This window comes from Panthera tigris, chromosome B3 (assembly GCF_018350195.1).
Source record: "Panthera tigris isolate Pti1 chromosome B3, P.tigris_Pti1_mat1.1, whole genome shotgun sequence".
In the NCBI taxonomy this organism is placed as follows: Eukaryota; Metazoa; Chordata; class Mammalia; order Carnivora; family Felidae; genus Panthera; species Panthera tigris.
Genome location: NC_056665.1, coordinates 60,619,495 through 60,636,663, shown reverse-complemented (window position 1 = coordinate 60,636,663; position 17,169 = coordinate 60,619,495). Strand labels below are relative to the sequence as shown.

Genomic DNA, 17,169 nt, shown 5'->3' with positions numbered 1-17,169 from the left:
GTGAATAAACTAAAAATAAATTTATCTTACTAAAAAAAATATCCTTTACTCATGAGGTTGAAAAAGCATTAGAACCATTAAGCTGATATCCAGATACATAGATGTTGAAGATTTTATCTTTATAAGCCCAAAGGCCTCCTAGATAGTTGTGTAAAAGAATAAAAAAACAAAACCACACAGCTGTTTCTCAACCCTCCAAAAATGTTGCCAGCATGAAAACAAGTAAAACCAGTTCTTTTCATTTAATATAGGTAATAATTAAGGATGCATGAAAGGCAGTGACAGTATGAAAACATGGCACAGATTTTACATCATCATAAAAATACGGTTTTACACACATTTAATTTGTTCCACACTGAATGTGTTGGGCATTTGGACTTGCCCAAAGCTCTGATTCTGCCTTCAGAGTAGTCAGTGCTCAACAATCGGAAGGCAAAATTGTACTTACCAGAATTCTCAATCTTTCATTGGAACGTTCCAGTGAGTAGATAGGTCTTTCACATTAGAACAATATGTAGTAATCCTAGCAATTGCTCATAAAATCTTAAATCATATGAAAAGAGTCTTGACTCTTTGGCTTTTTCCAATTTCCTTTGAGTAGTTATAAAACTGAAAATATAAGTGATTTAATAGTAATAAAACATTTAGTAATGTTGAGGTAAGAATTTTTTTTTTCTTTCCCCAGGCCTCTATGGATAGAGTTCCCAGAGGAATTAAACACTTTCGGTGTGGAAGATGAATACATGCTAGGTGAGCAGTTCTTATCACTATGATAAATATATTGTAATTATGTTTTTGTTATATTTCCTAGTATAAGAGCACTAAAAAAAAAAAAATCGCTAATCTCAAGACAGCCAAAAAATAAAAAGTAACTCTGTCATTAAGATTTTTAGTGTATTGGGGCGCCTGGGTGGCTTAGTCGGTTGGGTGTCTGACTTCAGCTCGGGTCGTGATCTCATGGTTTGTGAGTTCGAGCCACACGTAGGGCTCTGTGCTGACAGCTCGGAGCCTGGAGCCTGCTTCAGATTCTGTGTCTCCCTCTCTCTGTTCCTCCCCCACTCGCACTCTGTCTCTCTCTCTCTCTCTCTCAAAAATAAATAAAGATTAAAAAAAAAGATTTTTAGTGTATTAATGGAAAGATAGTTCTATTCTGTGGTCATGTTGCACTTCTCATATTGTTAACTTCATATAAATCTATTCTATTTGTGGATGCAATTTCAGGTTCTTGTTCTGGTCCACTTATAAGCTTTATGATACCACTATAGGGAATGGAAGTAGAAAACAGTAGACCAGACTCAGAGGGCTTACTTCATATGCAAAATAGGGTTGTTGATGTTGTTGGCCTCTTCTTTAACAAGGTTTGGCCACCAAATCCACAATAGGGACATTTATCATCTTGGAAATAGGACTCAAGAAACCATGCTCAACAGAGAAATGCCCAAAAGGTGAATCCTGTTTCTAAGGAGGATTTCTTGTGTTTCTAATCCTAAAACACAAAAAGCTTCACGCTGTCTCTCTCTCCAATCATTCTTAGGTCTCAGTTTAAATAGCTACTTCCTTGGAGAACATTTCCCTGACCAGAATTGCTTCTAATACCCAATTACACCTAAATTCAGTCAAAGTCAGTCCCTCTTATTACATAACTTTCATTCCATTTTGTGCTTTTGCCTTTTTGGTTTTTGTCCCAACTCTAATTTGTAATTATTTGTTTAATAACCGTCTTTACTGACTGCAGACTCCATGAGGATAGGCATATTGTCTGTCTTATTTGCCACTGTATCTCCAGAGCCTAGCATAATGCCTGGCACTCACCTGGAACTCAATAAATATTTGTAGAATTAAAGAGTGAATTCATAAATGGATGAAATTTATATACATATGGGGCCATGGTCAAAACAAAATTAATAATCCAGGTTGCCTTTAAGAGAATTCCAGCCTTCCTAATGATAACTGCCCACTGCCCCACTGATACACTCCTATCCATGCTGACCACAGTTCTGGATAACAGTTGTAGGCTCACCGTTTTCAAAGTCACTGACAGCAAACAGTGACGCACTTGGAGAAGTGCAGTAGCTCCTCCAGACTCCTGGCATACGAGCAGCTGTGCACAGGAGACTGTGATGGACTGTGGCAGGGTCCCTCTCCATTACCCTAATATGCCATAAATAGATTAGTGATAATTAAGAATACAGTCCCCGATTTGAGCACTGGTCCCCTCTCCAAAGTGCATCTCTCTGATGAATCATTGGTTCAATTCAAGGTCTCTGCTTTCACCAGGTTCATAGTTGAGTGATCTCTACAACGACAAAAGCATGCAGGGGAGAAGGGTGTTTTCAGACTTCTTAGAATGATGTTCAACTTTATTTCTTCTCTGTTTTTCAGGAAGTGCTTTATTGGTTCATCCAGTCACAGAACCAAAAGCCACCACAGTCAGTGTGTTTCTGCCAGGATCAAATGAGGTAAGAATAAATGAGAAACAGCCACATATCTTACATGTCTCATATCTTCTCCCTTCACTCTGATGAATTAGTCCCTGTTAAGACATAGATTTCTGCATCATGCAGTTGGGAAGACAGCCCAAATGTCTATAGCAACTGAAGATTCTTGTAAATCGTGACCTCAGAGGTCAAGAAACATAACGAAAGAGTGGGGAGAAAGATGAATAGGTGACAACACCGGGGAGGGTCAGAAGGTTCTTTACCTTCACGCTTTGACTTGTGTAAGTGACTCCCTGTTAACACATGGAGGCTTTGAGTAGGAAGAAATCTTCAGTCTACTAAGAGGTATGAGTGTGTGGGGGGAAACATAAGTAAGAAGAGACTTTGCTCATTGGTTCTGGCCCTATCTAAATCCTAAGTTTTTGGTACTAAAAGCTGTCTCCAGGCACTTGCCAAAGTGGGTAAAAAGTAACAATGGTGACTTCCTTTGTGCCTCCCCCCCCCCAGCCTCCCAGTTCTTTTATTAGTTATTGTCTTTGATTATTATCACTGTATAAAATACCACCCTGGACTTCTGGAGCCCAGGGCACTGAACCAAGGCAGGACACAGGAAGAGGTGGGATTAGCCCATGGGATGCAGAGCAGAGATCCACAAGCAGTAACAGCAACACCCTCCAGAGACAGACCATGGATGGTGCAAAGGGGCCAGGAGAAGAGGCAGGGCAGAAACTTGGGGCACCAGACCAGGTAAAGAAGGTATGGAATGGAGAGCAAAGAGGAGACAAATCCTGGAGAGAGTCCTTGAGCACTGGAACATCGCCAGAGACCTTTGCAGCCAGGGGGAAGAGGTGTGAAGGTTACCAAACTGATGTGAGACGTCCATGTCAACATATTCCTGGACTGTCAAGGCTTGTGGTGAGGCAGCTGAGCCGGGCCATGCTTAGTGCTCAGTACTGTCAAGTGCCGGCGAGGCAATACCATGAAACATCCAGCACTGGCATTCTCTCTCCATCCAGCTTTACCTGTGGGGTTGCTGTATTCGTTTCCTGAGGCCGCTGTAACAAATTACCACAAATCTGGTGGCTTAACATAGCAAAAATTTATTCTCTCCCAGTCCTGAAGGCTTGAAGCCCCACATCAAGGTGTCAGCAGGGTTGGTTCCTCCTGGAGGAGAATCTATTCCATGACTCTCTCCTCGTTTCTGGTGGCTGCCTGCAGTTCTTGTGGTTCCTAGCTTTGTAGCCACAGCACATCACTTAATGTATGCCACCATTGTCACGGCACCTTCTCCTCTGTGCGACTGTGTCTCCTCTTCTGTCTCTCATATGAGGACCCTTGAGATGACATTTAGGACCCACCTGGATAATCCCAGATAATCTCCTACTCCCAAAATCAAATTTGTTACCACAGGAAGGAATATTCACTCCTAGGGATTAGGAAGTACATACACCTTTTTGAGGGGCCACCATTCAGCCCACTATGTTTGTCATTATTGATATGGCAATACCCTGGCTCTTCTCCAGAATGTTCATGAGTTATGTTCTTTCCTCTTGGTTTCTCCAGTAATTTGCAATTCTGAAGTTGAGGGCTCTTTACAAAGGTTCCCCCTGAGTAAACAACAACAGCTAAATAAATTGTTCTGCCAAGCACTTCTGCTGAGAGTTTTGCAATTTGATTTTAATAAAGCAACAGCCTCGGGGCCCCTGGGTGGCTCAGTCGGTTGAGCGTCCGACTTCGGCTCAGGTCATGATCTCGTGGTTCGTGAGTTCGAGCCCCGTGTCGGGCTCTGTGCTGACAGATCAGAGCCTGGAGCCTGTTTCAGATTCTGTGTCTCCCTCTCTCTCTGACCCTCCCTTGTTCATGCTCTGTGTCTCTCTGTCTCAAAAATAAATAAACGTTAAAAAAAATAATAAAAAAAATCAATAAAGCAACAGCCTCCTGTTAAGAGGAACTAGTTCCCTCATGACTTAGCCACAAATTAATTTTTTTATTAATTTTTTAACTAATAAAACATGTTCTTAATGATCTATCATCATTGCAAGCACATCGTTGTGACTGTGTAACAAATTCCTTCAACATCATTTCCCAGAGTGTTCTATGATTGTTTCTCTCATTACATCTTCACAGATCCTGGATAAGAGAGCCAAGCCCTTGACCTCATCAGTCAGCTAGTATAACATCGCACTGTGCAAGGGGGCTACCTAACGTCCCTTGTTGTCACTTTTCCTCATATTTCTAGGTGGCCCATTCCCTCTACTTAAAGTCTTTGCTCAAATAGCTTTTTCTCAGTGAGGCCTTCTCTGACCACCTAGTTAAGACTACAGATCACTCCCACTGCCCCTGGTACTGTCCAGCCTGTCTTCATCCTTCATTTTTCCCACAGAACCTGCCACCTTTAACGTACTAGATATTTACTTACATGTTTTGTTTATTATCTTTCTCTCCCATTAGAATGTTAGCTTCTTAAGGGCGGTGATTTTCATCTGTTATGTTTACTCTATATCCTCAGCATCTAGATGGGTATCTGATGGGTAGAAGGCCTTTAGTAAGTACTTAGTGAGGAGCTTGGTGACTGAGCACTAGGTCTGATCTACATGGTACTTTATACCAGTTTACCCTTCCTAGGCTGGGAATGTTTGTATATATTACCAGAGCACATACTCTATACCCCTTATTCTAATTAGTTCCGGAAATGACAGACAGGTAATTCCAAAATCTTATTTAAGCCAGTTTTTGGGGGTTTTTTTGTTTTGTTTTGTTTTACCTTTCGCTCCCACTACTCTTTATCTAAAGGTACTGGAATTTGCCAAAGAAAGACATTATAAGAAAAGAAAGCTATGACAATATCCCTCATAAACACAGATGCAGAAATCCTTGACAAAACATTAGCAAATTGAATCCAGCCAAGGATAATACATAGAGACAAGGTGGGTTTGATCCAGTTGAATTAAGAGTTCCCTGTAGCTGAGGATGGTCAAGTCACAGCCCTCTCACATTCACAGCAGGACGGTGACAGAGTTAACAGTGCAGCTATATAAAGGATGTGGTAATCCCAGGAGGTGAACTTGCGAAACAGACTCCTTGGCTGCCAGAAATTATACGGCTAGAAGAGAGAAAAAGAGGTTTTTGTTTCCATGCTGCTGCTGCTGGGATCTTAAGGATTTTATTCCATCAAATTACTTTGTAGGACCTTCTTGTTAACTTCAGCAACTAAACCCCCTTGATGAGGATCCCAGATAAGAATTTGAACCTTATCAGTGAATTGTACTCTGCTTTAAAAAAAAAAATGATATCATAGTAGCAATCCAAGTTTCCACTTGCCTTTCTCCAAAACCTGTTTCCTTCTCTGACACTTTCCTTTTCTCCCACTCATTTATAATGTATTTGCTTGCACTGTGCTTTTCTTCGTTATTGCTTTTCCTTTATTCCATCGTCTTTTTTACTGCTACACACAGTAAGTTTATAAAACAACCAAATTATAAAATCCATGACAGCAGGAACTCTGTGTTTCTGTTCACTCACGTATGCCTAGCAGTGCTGGGCATGTGGCACATTGTTCGATAAATAACTTTTGGATGGACAGATGGACAAATAAGTGGTCTTTCAGTCAACTTAATCTATCACGGTACTAGGTTAGTCCTTTGGGACCTTCTTAAAAGCATATGTTCTTCCTAACTTCTATTCCAGATTTTTAAAAAATTGTGCCTATTTTTTTTTTAGCTTTCTGGGTATTTGAAATCCAGATAAATGGATGTTTTACTGAATAATGAAATTGTGAGCAGAGTTGTTCATATACTCTCTCTCATTAGGATCTGTTCCTTTTCAGGTCTGGTATGACTCTAAAACAGGTACTCATTGGGAAGGAGCATGTACTGTGAAGATCCCAGTAACTTTGGACACTGTAAGTTGTTTTCAGGCTGTAATTTTTACCTACTGTGCTCTATCAGTCTGCTTGGACTGCCGTGATAAAACACCATAGACTGGGTGGCTTAACCAACAGAAGTTGGTTTTCTCACAGTTTGGGAGGCCAGATGTTCCAGATTAAGGGGCCAACCAATTCATTTCCTGCTGAGGACTCTCTTCCTGGCATGTAGACAGCCTCCTTCTTTCTTTGCCCTCACATGGCAGAGGGAGAGCATGCACTCTTTGGTGTCTCTTCTTATAGACACTAGTCCTATAAGATCAGGGCCTCATTTTTTGGCCTCATTTAATCTTAATTACCTCTTTAAAGGTCCTGTTCCCAAATACAGTCACATTGGTGGTTGGGGCTTCAACATATGAATCTTGTCGGGACACAAACATTCAGTCCATAACATGTGCCTGCATAGCGAGAACCAAGGACATAGTGTTCTGCATAACAACACTTCTACAGAGAGAGTCAAAAAGCAGATTAATGGTTGCATAGGGATGGGGCAGAGAGAGGGCTTGGGAGCAATGGGGAATGACTGCTAATGGGTACAGAGTTTCTTTTTAGGGTGATGAAAATGTTTCAAAATTGATTGTGGTGATGGGTACATGACTCTCAATATGCTAAAAAACATTTAATTGTACATTTTAAGTGGTTGAATCATATGGCATGTAAATTATACCAATAAAGCTGTTAAAATGTGAGAAAAAAAGAATAAACATATAGCCTGGTTTCACGGTATGAAACATCAAGGACAAACAATTCTTTCCCATATATTTACATTTGTATGTGTAAGAAAAATAGTAACACTGAAAATGGAGTAAAAATCCGGTCACCACACACACCATATGGAATGTCTTTCTACCAGACCAAGTCACCAAACATGAGTTTTCAGTTGTAACCCTGGACCTCTAGGTGCAAGGAAGGCTGTCAGTTTCGATGTTGGAATCACAGGGGCCCATCCCACCTGAACTTGTGAAGGGGAGTTTGCTCTTGCAGCTAAATCACAACCACTACTGCAGGCCCTAAGTAGTTTTAAGAGTAAGAAACATTTATTGATGTCGTTTTTTGAAAGCTGTCATCAGCAGTATGAACTCCATAATAAAATGATTTCAAATTTCAACTTTCAGATCTAGAAGAGACTTTAACATTCATCGACTTGAGTCTCTCATGCTTACAGAGGAAGAAACTGAGTTCAGAGAAGTTAAATTACTTGTCCAGGCTTATGGCTAGATTTTGGCAGAACTGAGATAAGAACCCAGGCCAGCCGCACTCCCACTTCAGAGCCCATTCTGTACTAGCCTACTACCTCGGTCTTTGAGAAAAGAAAAGACGAAGCGATGGGCTGATGAGGGTGGGGAGATAAATGCACTTTACTCCTTGCTGCCAACTGTGAGTCAGGCAGAAGGTGGACATCTTATCTACTCCACCCTCACACCCAACTTCATCTGTATTCGTGTACTTTTCTCCCTCTGGTACTTTACTCAGTGAAGTACAAGCCCCCACGTGATCTAGGGAGCTTCCTTACAGAGGACTGTATGGGGAGGCAGGAGACCTCCTGGGCTTTCTGTGCTGGGAATGCCACTCCAGAAGAACCATAGGTATGGGCCATGTCTATAACACTGTTGTTAGAGTCACTTAAAGTGCTTTCGGGGTTTCTATAACAGAAGTTTCACAAATTTACTCTCAGAATTGAGTCAGGCATCCTGGTGACTTAGGAAAGCAGGGAGCAGGAAGGGTATGGACTCTAGTGAGTAAGGACAAAGTCATCTCCCTGAAACCAAGAAACTATAATTTTTTATAGGCACACGTACATACATGTGGGCCTACTTACACAGGCAGAAAAACTCACTCCTTAGCAGGGCCCTGGTGAAACATGTGTATTATGTTGACAAGCAAATTAAAAATACAAAACAGGAACTACTGATAGGATAGGCAGAAGAGGTAACAAATTGATGAAGGGTGAGAAGTTTCCCTAAGAATTAAAAAATGGACCATTTTTTTTTTAGTGTTTGACCTCTTCCTTTTAATGCCAGGGCTTCCATATTTTCCATCTCTGTGCTCACAGATTTACTTTGCTGTTGAGTCTATACTTGTAAAGAATGTGAATCTTAGAGCACCTGGGTGGCTCAGTCGGTTAAGTGCCTGACTTCAGCTCAGGCCACGGTCTCACAATTCATGGGTTTGAGCCCCATTATCGGGCTCTGGAGCCTGGAGCCTGCTTCGGATTCTGTGTCTCCTCTCTCTGCCCCTCCCCCACTCGTGCTTTGTCTCACTCTGTCTCTCAAAAATAACTAAATGTTGTAAAAAAATTTTTAAAAAGAATGTGAGTCTTGTACCATGAAGTATTTTTAGATTCTACTTTGAGATTGCCTTTTACAAATGCTCCTTCCCCAAGAGTATTGTTCTGTTATAGATACCAGTGTTTCAACGAGGTGGAAGTATAGTGCCCATAAAGACAACTATAGGAAAATCCACAGGCTACATGACTGATTCCCCATATGGACTCCGGGTGGCTCTCAGCACTAAGGTATTTGGAAAATGTTACCTTTACACAACTCATTCGTTACTACTTTATCTCTTTACAGGAGTAGTAGCCTTCTGAGTATGTGGTAGTATTTAAAAATGATACACCCCAGTTAGTTATGGGATGGGTGTTTCTGATGTTTTGAAACATTTCAGATTCACTGTCCAGCTTGTCTGACTTTCATGGAATTGTACTTAAGAGAACTCTGAGAACTAGAAATGTTAGCAATTTCCTCTGGAGCCTCATGACCTTGGTGCTCTGCAGCTTGGCCTTGATTACCACTGGACTAAATGCTCACTGGGCATAGTCAGCCTGCCACATGGATTAGCCCTAAAATTCAGTCTCCTCTAAGAGGGTACCTGTATCTATGCAACATTTCAGCAACACCGACCCCACCCAATGACTTTTGTTCTCATCAGATGGCTCAAACAACTAAAATTTCCTGGGGTAAAGCTTAGAAGGATCCAGAATTTGTATGTCCTTTTCAGAAGATCTTTTGAGCCAAATGAAACCTATAGCAGATTTCTTTCTTATCCTTTTGCCCAAATACACTTCCAACACAAATTCTTACTCTTGCACAAATATTATAAAATAATTAAACTTTATTTTTCTTACATCTTTCTTTTCCATCTACTTCACTTAGACATGTCTTCTTGGACCAAACTATGAGTCTCAGACCACAGAATAAATACAAGAGACTCGAGATCCATAGCACATCAAACATTGTCAATAACAATAAACTGCCATATGGAGTGCTGTGACATTGTTTGACATGCCAAAGGGGTCCTCCTACTGAAACGAAGAAGGAACTTCTATTGTCTAAATGGAGGGTTTCTAAAGATAGTTGATCTCCTCCATTATATACTACATTTTTTTTAGCTTCGTTTTATTGTGTGAACTTTTCTTGACCTGTCGTCTCATTTTAAGATACTATTTTCAAAGAAGCCACCTGTGCCACTGACCATATTTCGTAGTTTAAATTTTTTTCAGCAAGGTCTCTTTGTGCTCCTCTTATGTGACTTCCTTATTCATATTAATTCACCAATGGGCACTGAATGTATATATTTGTATGACTACATTGTGCAGCTTGAATAGTAAGCTTTTGTTTAATAAAATTTTTCACAGATTTTTTAATCCCTCTAGTGGGTGACATTCTTTTCCTAGTAAGCTATTATATAAGCAGATTCTCTCCCTATGATTCACTCTCCAGGGTTCTGCCGCGGGTGAACTCTATCTCGACGATGGCCATTCATTCCAGTACCTCCACCAGAAGCAATTCTTGCATAGGAAGTTTTCATTCTTGTCAGGTGTTTTGACCAACAGGTAATAGCAGCTAAAAAACTGTGTGCTTTCTTAAATAAATTATGCTATCCTCAAAAGCACAGCTGTTGTTTTAAGGTACTATTTAAAGAAAGTAATGATGAAGGCCATTTGTGGAGTATTTTTCTTTTTTTTTTTTTAACTTCACTAAGATATAATTGACAAGTAAAAATGTAATGTATTTAAAGCATACAACATGGTGATTTGCTGTATGTATATACTGTAAAAGGATTCCCACCATCAAGTTAATTAACTCACCCATCACCTCACATATTTACCTTTTTTGGTTTGTTTGTTGTCTTGTTCTGTTTTAGTGAGAACACTTAAGTTCTACTCTCTTGGCAAATTTCAATTATAGGATATAGTATTGTCAACTATGGTCACCATTTTATATGTTAGATCCTGAGACCTTATTCATCTTATAACTGAAAGTTTGTACCCTTTAACCAGCCTCTCCTTCCATTTGCAAATAGAAACAATTTTACTACTTCCTTTCCAATTTGGATGCCTTTTATTTCTTTTTCTTGCCTAATTGCTCTACCTCGGGTGTCCAGTACTATGTTGAACAAAAATGGTGAGGAGTCGGCATCCTTGTCTTCTTTCTGATCTTGTTTCAGCTTTTCTCCACTGAGTATGATGTTAGCTGTGCACTTGTCAAAACAGCTTTTATTTTGTTGAGATACATTCATTCTATACTCAATTTGTTGAGAATTTTTATCATGAAGAGCTGTTGAATTTTTTCCAATGCTTTTTCTATATCTACTGAAATAATCATATTATTTTTATCCTTCTTTTGTTAATGTACTGTATCACATTTATTGACTTGCCAATGTTGAAGCATCTCTGTATCCCAGGAATAAATCCCACTTCATCATGGTGTATGATCCTTTGTTGAGGAATTCTGCATCTGTGTTCATCAAGGATATTGGCCTGTCATTTTCTTTTCTTATAAGTATCCTTGCTAGCTTTGGTAGTGTTCCACTCTTTGGAAGAGTTTGAAAAGGACTGATAATTCTTTAAATGTTTGATGGAGTTCAATAGCAAAGCCATCTGGTCCTGGACTTATCTTTGTTGGCAGTCTTTTATTACTGATTCACTATCCTTACTAGTAACTGACCTGTTCAGATTTTCTATTTCTTCATGATTCAGTATTGGTAGCTTGTATGTTTCTAGGAATTTATCCATTTCTTCTAGCTTATCCACTTTACTGGTGTGTAATTATTCCTAGTAGTTTCTTATGATCCTTAGTATTTCTGAAGTATCAAATGTAACGTCTCCTCTTTCATTTCTTATTTTATTTATTTATTTATTTATTTATTTATTTAAATTCTAGTATAGTTAACATATAGTGATATGTTAGTTTCTGATTGTACTTACTTGAGTCCTCTTTTTGTTGGTGAGTCTAGCTAAAGATTTGTCTATTTTGTTTATATTTATTTTTCTAATGTAAGTAACCTCTACATCCAAGGTGAAGCTCAAACTCACAACCCCAAAATCAAGAGTCACGTGCTTTACTGACTGAGCCAGCCAGGTGCCCCAGCTTATTTATTTGTTTTTTAATTATCTCTTAGTTTCATTGACCTCATATTGTCTTCTTAGCCTCTGTTCCACTTATTTTCACTCTGACCTTTGTTATTTCCTTCCTCCTACTTTCTTTGGGCTTAGTTTGTTCTTCTTTTTATAGTTCCTTGAGGTGTAAAGTTAGATTGTTTATTTAAGGTCTTTTCTTTTTCTTAATGTAGGCATTTATTACTATAAGCTCCCCTCTTAGAATTGCTTTTGCTGCATCCTGTAAGTTTTGATATGTTGTGTTTCCATTTTACTTTGTCTAGGATACTTTATTTCCCTTTTGACTTCTCTTTGACACATTGGTTGTTTAGGAGCATGTTATTTAATCTCCAAGTATTTGTGACTTTTCCAGTTTTCTTCTTGTGATTGATTTCTGCTCTCCTACTATTAGGGTTAGAAAAGATGCTTGATATAATTTCAGTCTTTTTAAATTTGTTAAGACTTATTTTGTAGTCTAACATATGGTCTATCCTGGAGAATGTTCCATGTGTGCTTGGGAAGAATATGTATTTTGCTGCTACTGAATGGAATGTTCTATATATATATCTATTAAGTCTATTTGGTCTAACATGTAGTTTAAGTCCACGTTTTCCTTATTGGTTTTCTGTCTGGATGATCTATCCATAGTTGAAAGCGGGGCACTGAAGTCCCCTGCTATTACTGTATTGCTGTCTATTTCAACCTTCAGATCTACTAATATTTGCTTTATATATTTAGGTGTTCTGATATCGGGTGCATAAATATTTACAAATGTTATAACCTCTTAATGAATTGACTCTTTTATCATTATATAATGATCTTTGTTGTCTCTTATTACAGTTTTTGGCATAAAGTCTGTTTTGTTTGATATAAACATAGCTAGCTCTGCCTTTTTTTGATCTCCATTTGCATGGAATATCATTTTTCATCCCTTCACTTTCCTTCTGTATGTTTCCTTAAAGCTGAAGTGGGTCTCTTATAGGTAGCTGGGTATTGACTTTTTAACCACTCAGCAGCCGTGTCTCCATTGATTGGAGAATTTCGTTCAAATACACTTGGGAGTAATTATTGATAGGTGGTTGGAGGGCTCATATCTCAGGTGGGAGGCCTTAAAACTGGGGTACTAGAAGTGTGGTCCAAGCCCTTCACTCTTCAGGGAGAAGTTGGGATTTGGGAGTTCCCCTTCCACTTGTATGGCACTGCCCTGGGGGTAGGGAGTGAGAGTGTGTCTTAGCCTTTCCTACCTGTTTCGATGTGGATATTTTCGCAGTCACTCAATGTGTGGGAGTCACTCAGGTAGTTTCTGTATCTCCAGAAGGGAATTGCTCCACCTGTAGCTTTACGTTCAGTATCTCCATGAAAGGAGGGAAATTCAGGGACCTCTTGTGTTGCCATCTTGGTCTGGAATTTCCCTGGAGTATATTTCAGTCACTCCATGAATCTTCCTTCCTTATTGTCTCCATTTTCCTTTTCCTCCCTCTCTAAAACATAAAAAAGAATTCAATTTAAGTTCTGATTAATCCCATGTATTGCCCCATTCAACAAGTGATTAAATATCTGAGTTCTTAATTTGATTGCAGTGTCGAAGTCACATTTGTGACTTCAGTGTCCTTAGGTGATATCTCTCCAAATGGCTTGTCAAAGGGAGACTGGTTTGTCTACTGGTTAGGCAGTCCTCAGCACATGGAATTATCTTTTTCCTTCTCTTCATCTTAGTAAACGTGGCAACCGTATTGTTCTTGCCTCCATAGGGAAAGATGGGAGAGGAACCCACAAGGCTGGGATGTTGACCTAGTAACCAGTCCAAACCCCTATTCTCCTCCTTTTCCTAATCCCCTTTGCATCTATTCCAGTTGTGCTGACAAAAGAGGTCATCATCCCAGCAAGTGTGTGGTGGAGCGGGTCTTCGTCCTTGGCCTCAAGAAGCAGCCATCTTCTGTGACCACCCATTCATCTGGTGAGGAAACAGTTCATTTGTTTTTGTAAACATGGAAGTATCTCTTCACCCAGTGAAGAGATGATTAGTCCCAAAACTGATGTCGTGTGCTCAACTGAGTGGACCCTGTACTTTCTGAAATACACTGGTCAAATACCCAGGTGTCTCAAAGGAGCAAAGCCACCCTGCTTCTCCTCATCGACTGGTCTTTCCACGAACTATAAGATGTTAACATTTTTCTAAGGGAAATTATTTGGGGCTTGAAAAATATTGTAACTTCTCTGAATATTTTGTTTAACTGTAGCTGTCTGAAGCTGCAGAGAATCGTACCCATGTTTATGGAGTTTCTTAAAAGGATATATCCTTTCTTACCTGCTGAACTTCTTTGTTCCTTACAACTCCTTTTCAACCAATCTTGCACTCAAAATGATAGAGGGTTTAATCTTCAAAAAATTCATGGAAGTCCATGGGTAAAAGTGCTATTCAGCTGGATTTTCCTACATGGGGCTTAAGGTTTTATGACCAAGTCAGAAATATTTTATATTTGAAAGAAAGATCTTTCTCTCCTAGATATTCATCAAACTTTTCCTGCTATTGTCTTGATATTTAGACGGTAAAGAAGAGCCTGTGGTTTTTACATATTGTACCACAATGTCCACCCTGAGCCTGGAGAAGCTGTCACTGAACATCGGCGCTGACTGGGAGGTCCACATCAAATAACTGTGACGTGCACCCAGTGACGGGCGCAGGAGGCAGCCTGCACCTTTCAGCCTTTCCCTTGGCCTTTTCTGATATTTGTGCTGCGTGCTAATTGACTTCTCTGGCTAACAATTAGCTTTCATTAGGCACTACTTTACTAACAAAAACAGATTTCAGGTTTTACATTTTTAGAGGTACTAGGAATACTTTTTGGGTCAAACACCACCTCATCTCCTAGATGCAGGCAGCCCTGAGACTTTTATAGAATTCATTAATCTTCCATTGCTTCTTGGACTGTGGCCCTGTGGTCAGCACTGTGGCCCAATGAGTAGCTTCTCTTTAAGCACAGCTGGATGGTTGTGTGTGTGTGTGTGTGTGTGTGTGTGTGTGTGTGTGTGTGTGTTTAAGTAAACTCTACCCTCAATGTGGGGCTTAAACTTACAACCCAGAAATCAAGAGTTGCATGCTTTACGGATTTAGCCAGCGAGGCGCCCTGGATGGATTTGTTATATATGAGATGTGGGCCAAACCCACTGTTTGTGGCCCATTTGTGGAAGCTTGCCTCAGGCCATGCAGCAGGATCAGTCTGGCTACAGTGGCTGAGCTACTCAGGGCCTGTCTCCAAGGGGACAGCAGCCTCTCCTACCCCTCGGTCATCTTTCACCCACTTAGATGTGGGCAAAACCACCCTTTTCTGCTTGCACTGCATACGCTGAAGCAACAGGGAATTATTCTCCCCTAAAGATTGACTGTGAAGCACAAAGGATTCTTTTCCCTGTTGTGCTTGTTGGGCTTCAAAGTTCCCAATTAATCTTCTTAAAATCCTAATTTACCTTAATTGTTTTTATTAAATACTGTTTACTGACCACAGAAGATTTGTAACATGAGTAAGCTATATTTTATAATTAATAATAACATGAACACCCATGTCCCCACAACTGAACTTCAGAGATAGAACACAGGGCCGGGATGAGGGTGAGGTAAGTCAGGCACAAAAACTCTTGCCTTGGGCACAAAATTAAGGGGGTACCAAAAAATGCAATAATCAAAATAAATAATATTTTAGTGTAGTATTTTTCGAAATCAAAATTAATGCAAAAAATAATCCATGATGAACAAAATATCAAAATTTTAAATAAAGACAGGATCAGTACTACTAAGTTTTCTTTCTCCCTTGGTCCCCCATATGGCTTGGAATGGGCTAAAAAGCATTATGGAACACCAGTTCCTCCGGCTGCTTCCTGCTCTGGAGACACCAGTGCCTCTTCGCTGCCTGTTACTGCATCTGTAGGGCAGCCTCGTGTGCTCAGCACGTTTTCATGTTTCCTCCACTGAGCCACTTGACAACTGCCACCTCTGTGTCTTCTGTGCCCTGGGCCCCATTATCCACCACTTTCCCCCTTCCCATGCAGCTCTTACCATCCATTGAGGCCCAACTCAAATGCCACTTTTCCATTAAGCCTATCTAAATCCTCTGTCACCCCCACACCCCTGGACCCATGCACGGTTACTTTGCTCATCTCTGAAATGCTGTTCCACTTATAATGTGCGCTCTCCCAGCATCCTCAGGGCAGTCCCTTAATGTTTCAGCTTTGTCTATCTTGTTCCCCTGCTAGAGTGCATGTTCCTCGAGAGCATATTTGTCTTCTGTCTGCCAGAGCACCATTATACTTGCCTTTCAGTAACCAATGGCTACAATTAGTTAACTGATGGATTTGACTGATTAAAAAGTGAGAATTTAATGTATTTGTTTCCGATTTACTTTTCTGACAGGACTCTTCCCTCCAGATGTAGCAAACATTGTGCATTTCCTTGTGGACACATTGCATTATATCAGTTGAGATTTCAGCTTTGCACCACACCACATAGACATTCACAGATTCTTTGCTATTTCTGTAAGTCTTGCAATTCAGGAGAAAGGAAGAAGTCTACATTAGCTGAAGCCGTATTTCCCAGCTTCGAACTTCCCTTAGCAACCTACAGTAAGACTTAACCTGAAAACTGGGTGCTTTTACCTAATACATGATGATGGTTTTTAATGGCATGTGAAGCTGAATAATTAAGACCTATCTTTAGATTAACATGTATTGCATTTATTCTTCCATGTAAAATATTTTTTGGAGAAAGGAATGAAACTGCTCTGTCTTGACGCAGAATGGTACTGAAAAGTTCTCCGAGAGTCAGAGTGGAGAGAAATACAGTCTGGGTGTTCATTGTTCTCTGCTTTTACGGCTTCTCACACTTCACCTGCCTCCTGTTTCTGCAGCTGTTACCAGAGCGTTCTGTGGGCATGGGTTGGCCTGCAGGTGTTCAGTTACCTTGTTGGTTGTGGCTAATTCTTGATATGTGTTCTCAGGAAACTGGATTTCAAGTAAGAATTAGAATTTTCAACAGTTGGGAATGCAAGCTGGTGCATCCACTCTGGAAAACAGTATGGAGGTTCCTCAAAAAACTAAAAATAGAACTACCCTATGACCCAGCAACTGCACTACTAGGCATTTACCCACGGGATACAGGTGTGCTGTTTAAAAGGGACACATGCACCCCCATGTTGATAGTAGCACTATCAATAATAGCCAAAGTATAGAGAGAGCCTGAATGTCCATCAATGGATGAATGGATAAAGAAGATGTGATTTATATATATATACAATGGAGTATTACTCGGTGATCAAAAAGAATGAAATCTTGCCAGTTGCAACTACGTGGATGGAACTGGAGGGTATTATGCTAAGTGAAATTAGAGAAAGACAAAAATCATATGACTTCACTCATATGAGGACTTTAAGAGACAA

The 17,169-nt window shown here is 40.0% G+C and overlaps 1 protein-coding gene across 6 annotated transcripts in view; it reads left to right on the top strand.

Annotated features, from left to right (window-relative positions):
* The window catches only part of GANC (glucosidase alpha, neutral C), a 74,977-nt gene extending 58,860 nt beyond the window's left edge, over positions 1-16,117 (top strand). For all 6 annotated transcript variants that reach the window (XM_042989076.1, XM_042989078.1, XM_042989077.1 and 3 more), the window contains 7 exons: positions 686-750; positions 2,383-2,459; positions 6,265-6,339; positions 8,762-8,875; positions 10,083-10,195; positions 13,594-13,697; positions 14,287-16,117. In XM_042989076.1, coding sequence (XP_042845010.1) covers positions 686-750; positions 2,383-2,459; positions 6,265-6,339; positions 8,762-8,875; positions 10,083-10,195; positions 13,594-13,697; positions 14,287-14,396 — 658 coding nt within the window. In that variant the 3' untranslated portion in view covers positions 14,397-16,117. The remainder of the gene's footprint in view (positions 1-685; positions 751-2,382; positions 2,460-6,264; positions 6,340-8,761; positions 8,876-10,082; positions 10,196-13,593; positions 13,698-14,286) is intronic.
* The last annotated feature ends 1,052 nt before the right edge of the window (positions 16,118-17,169 follow it).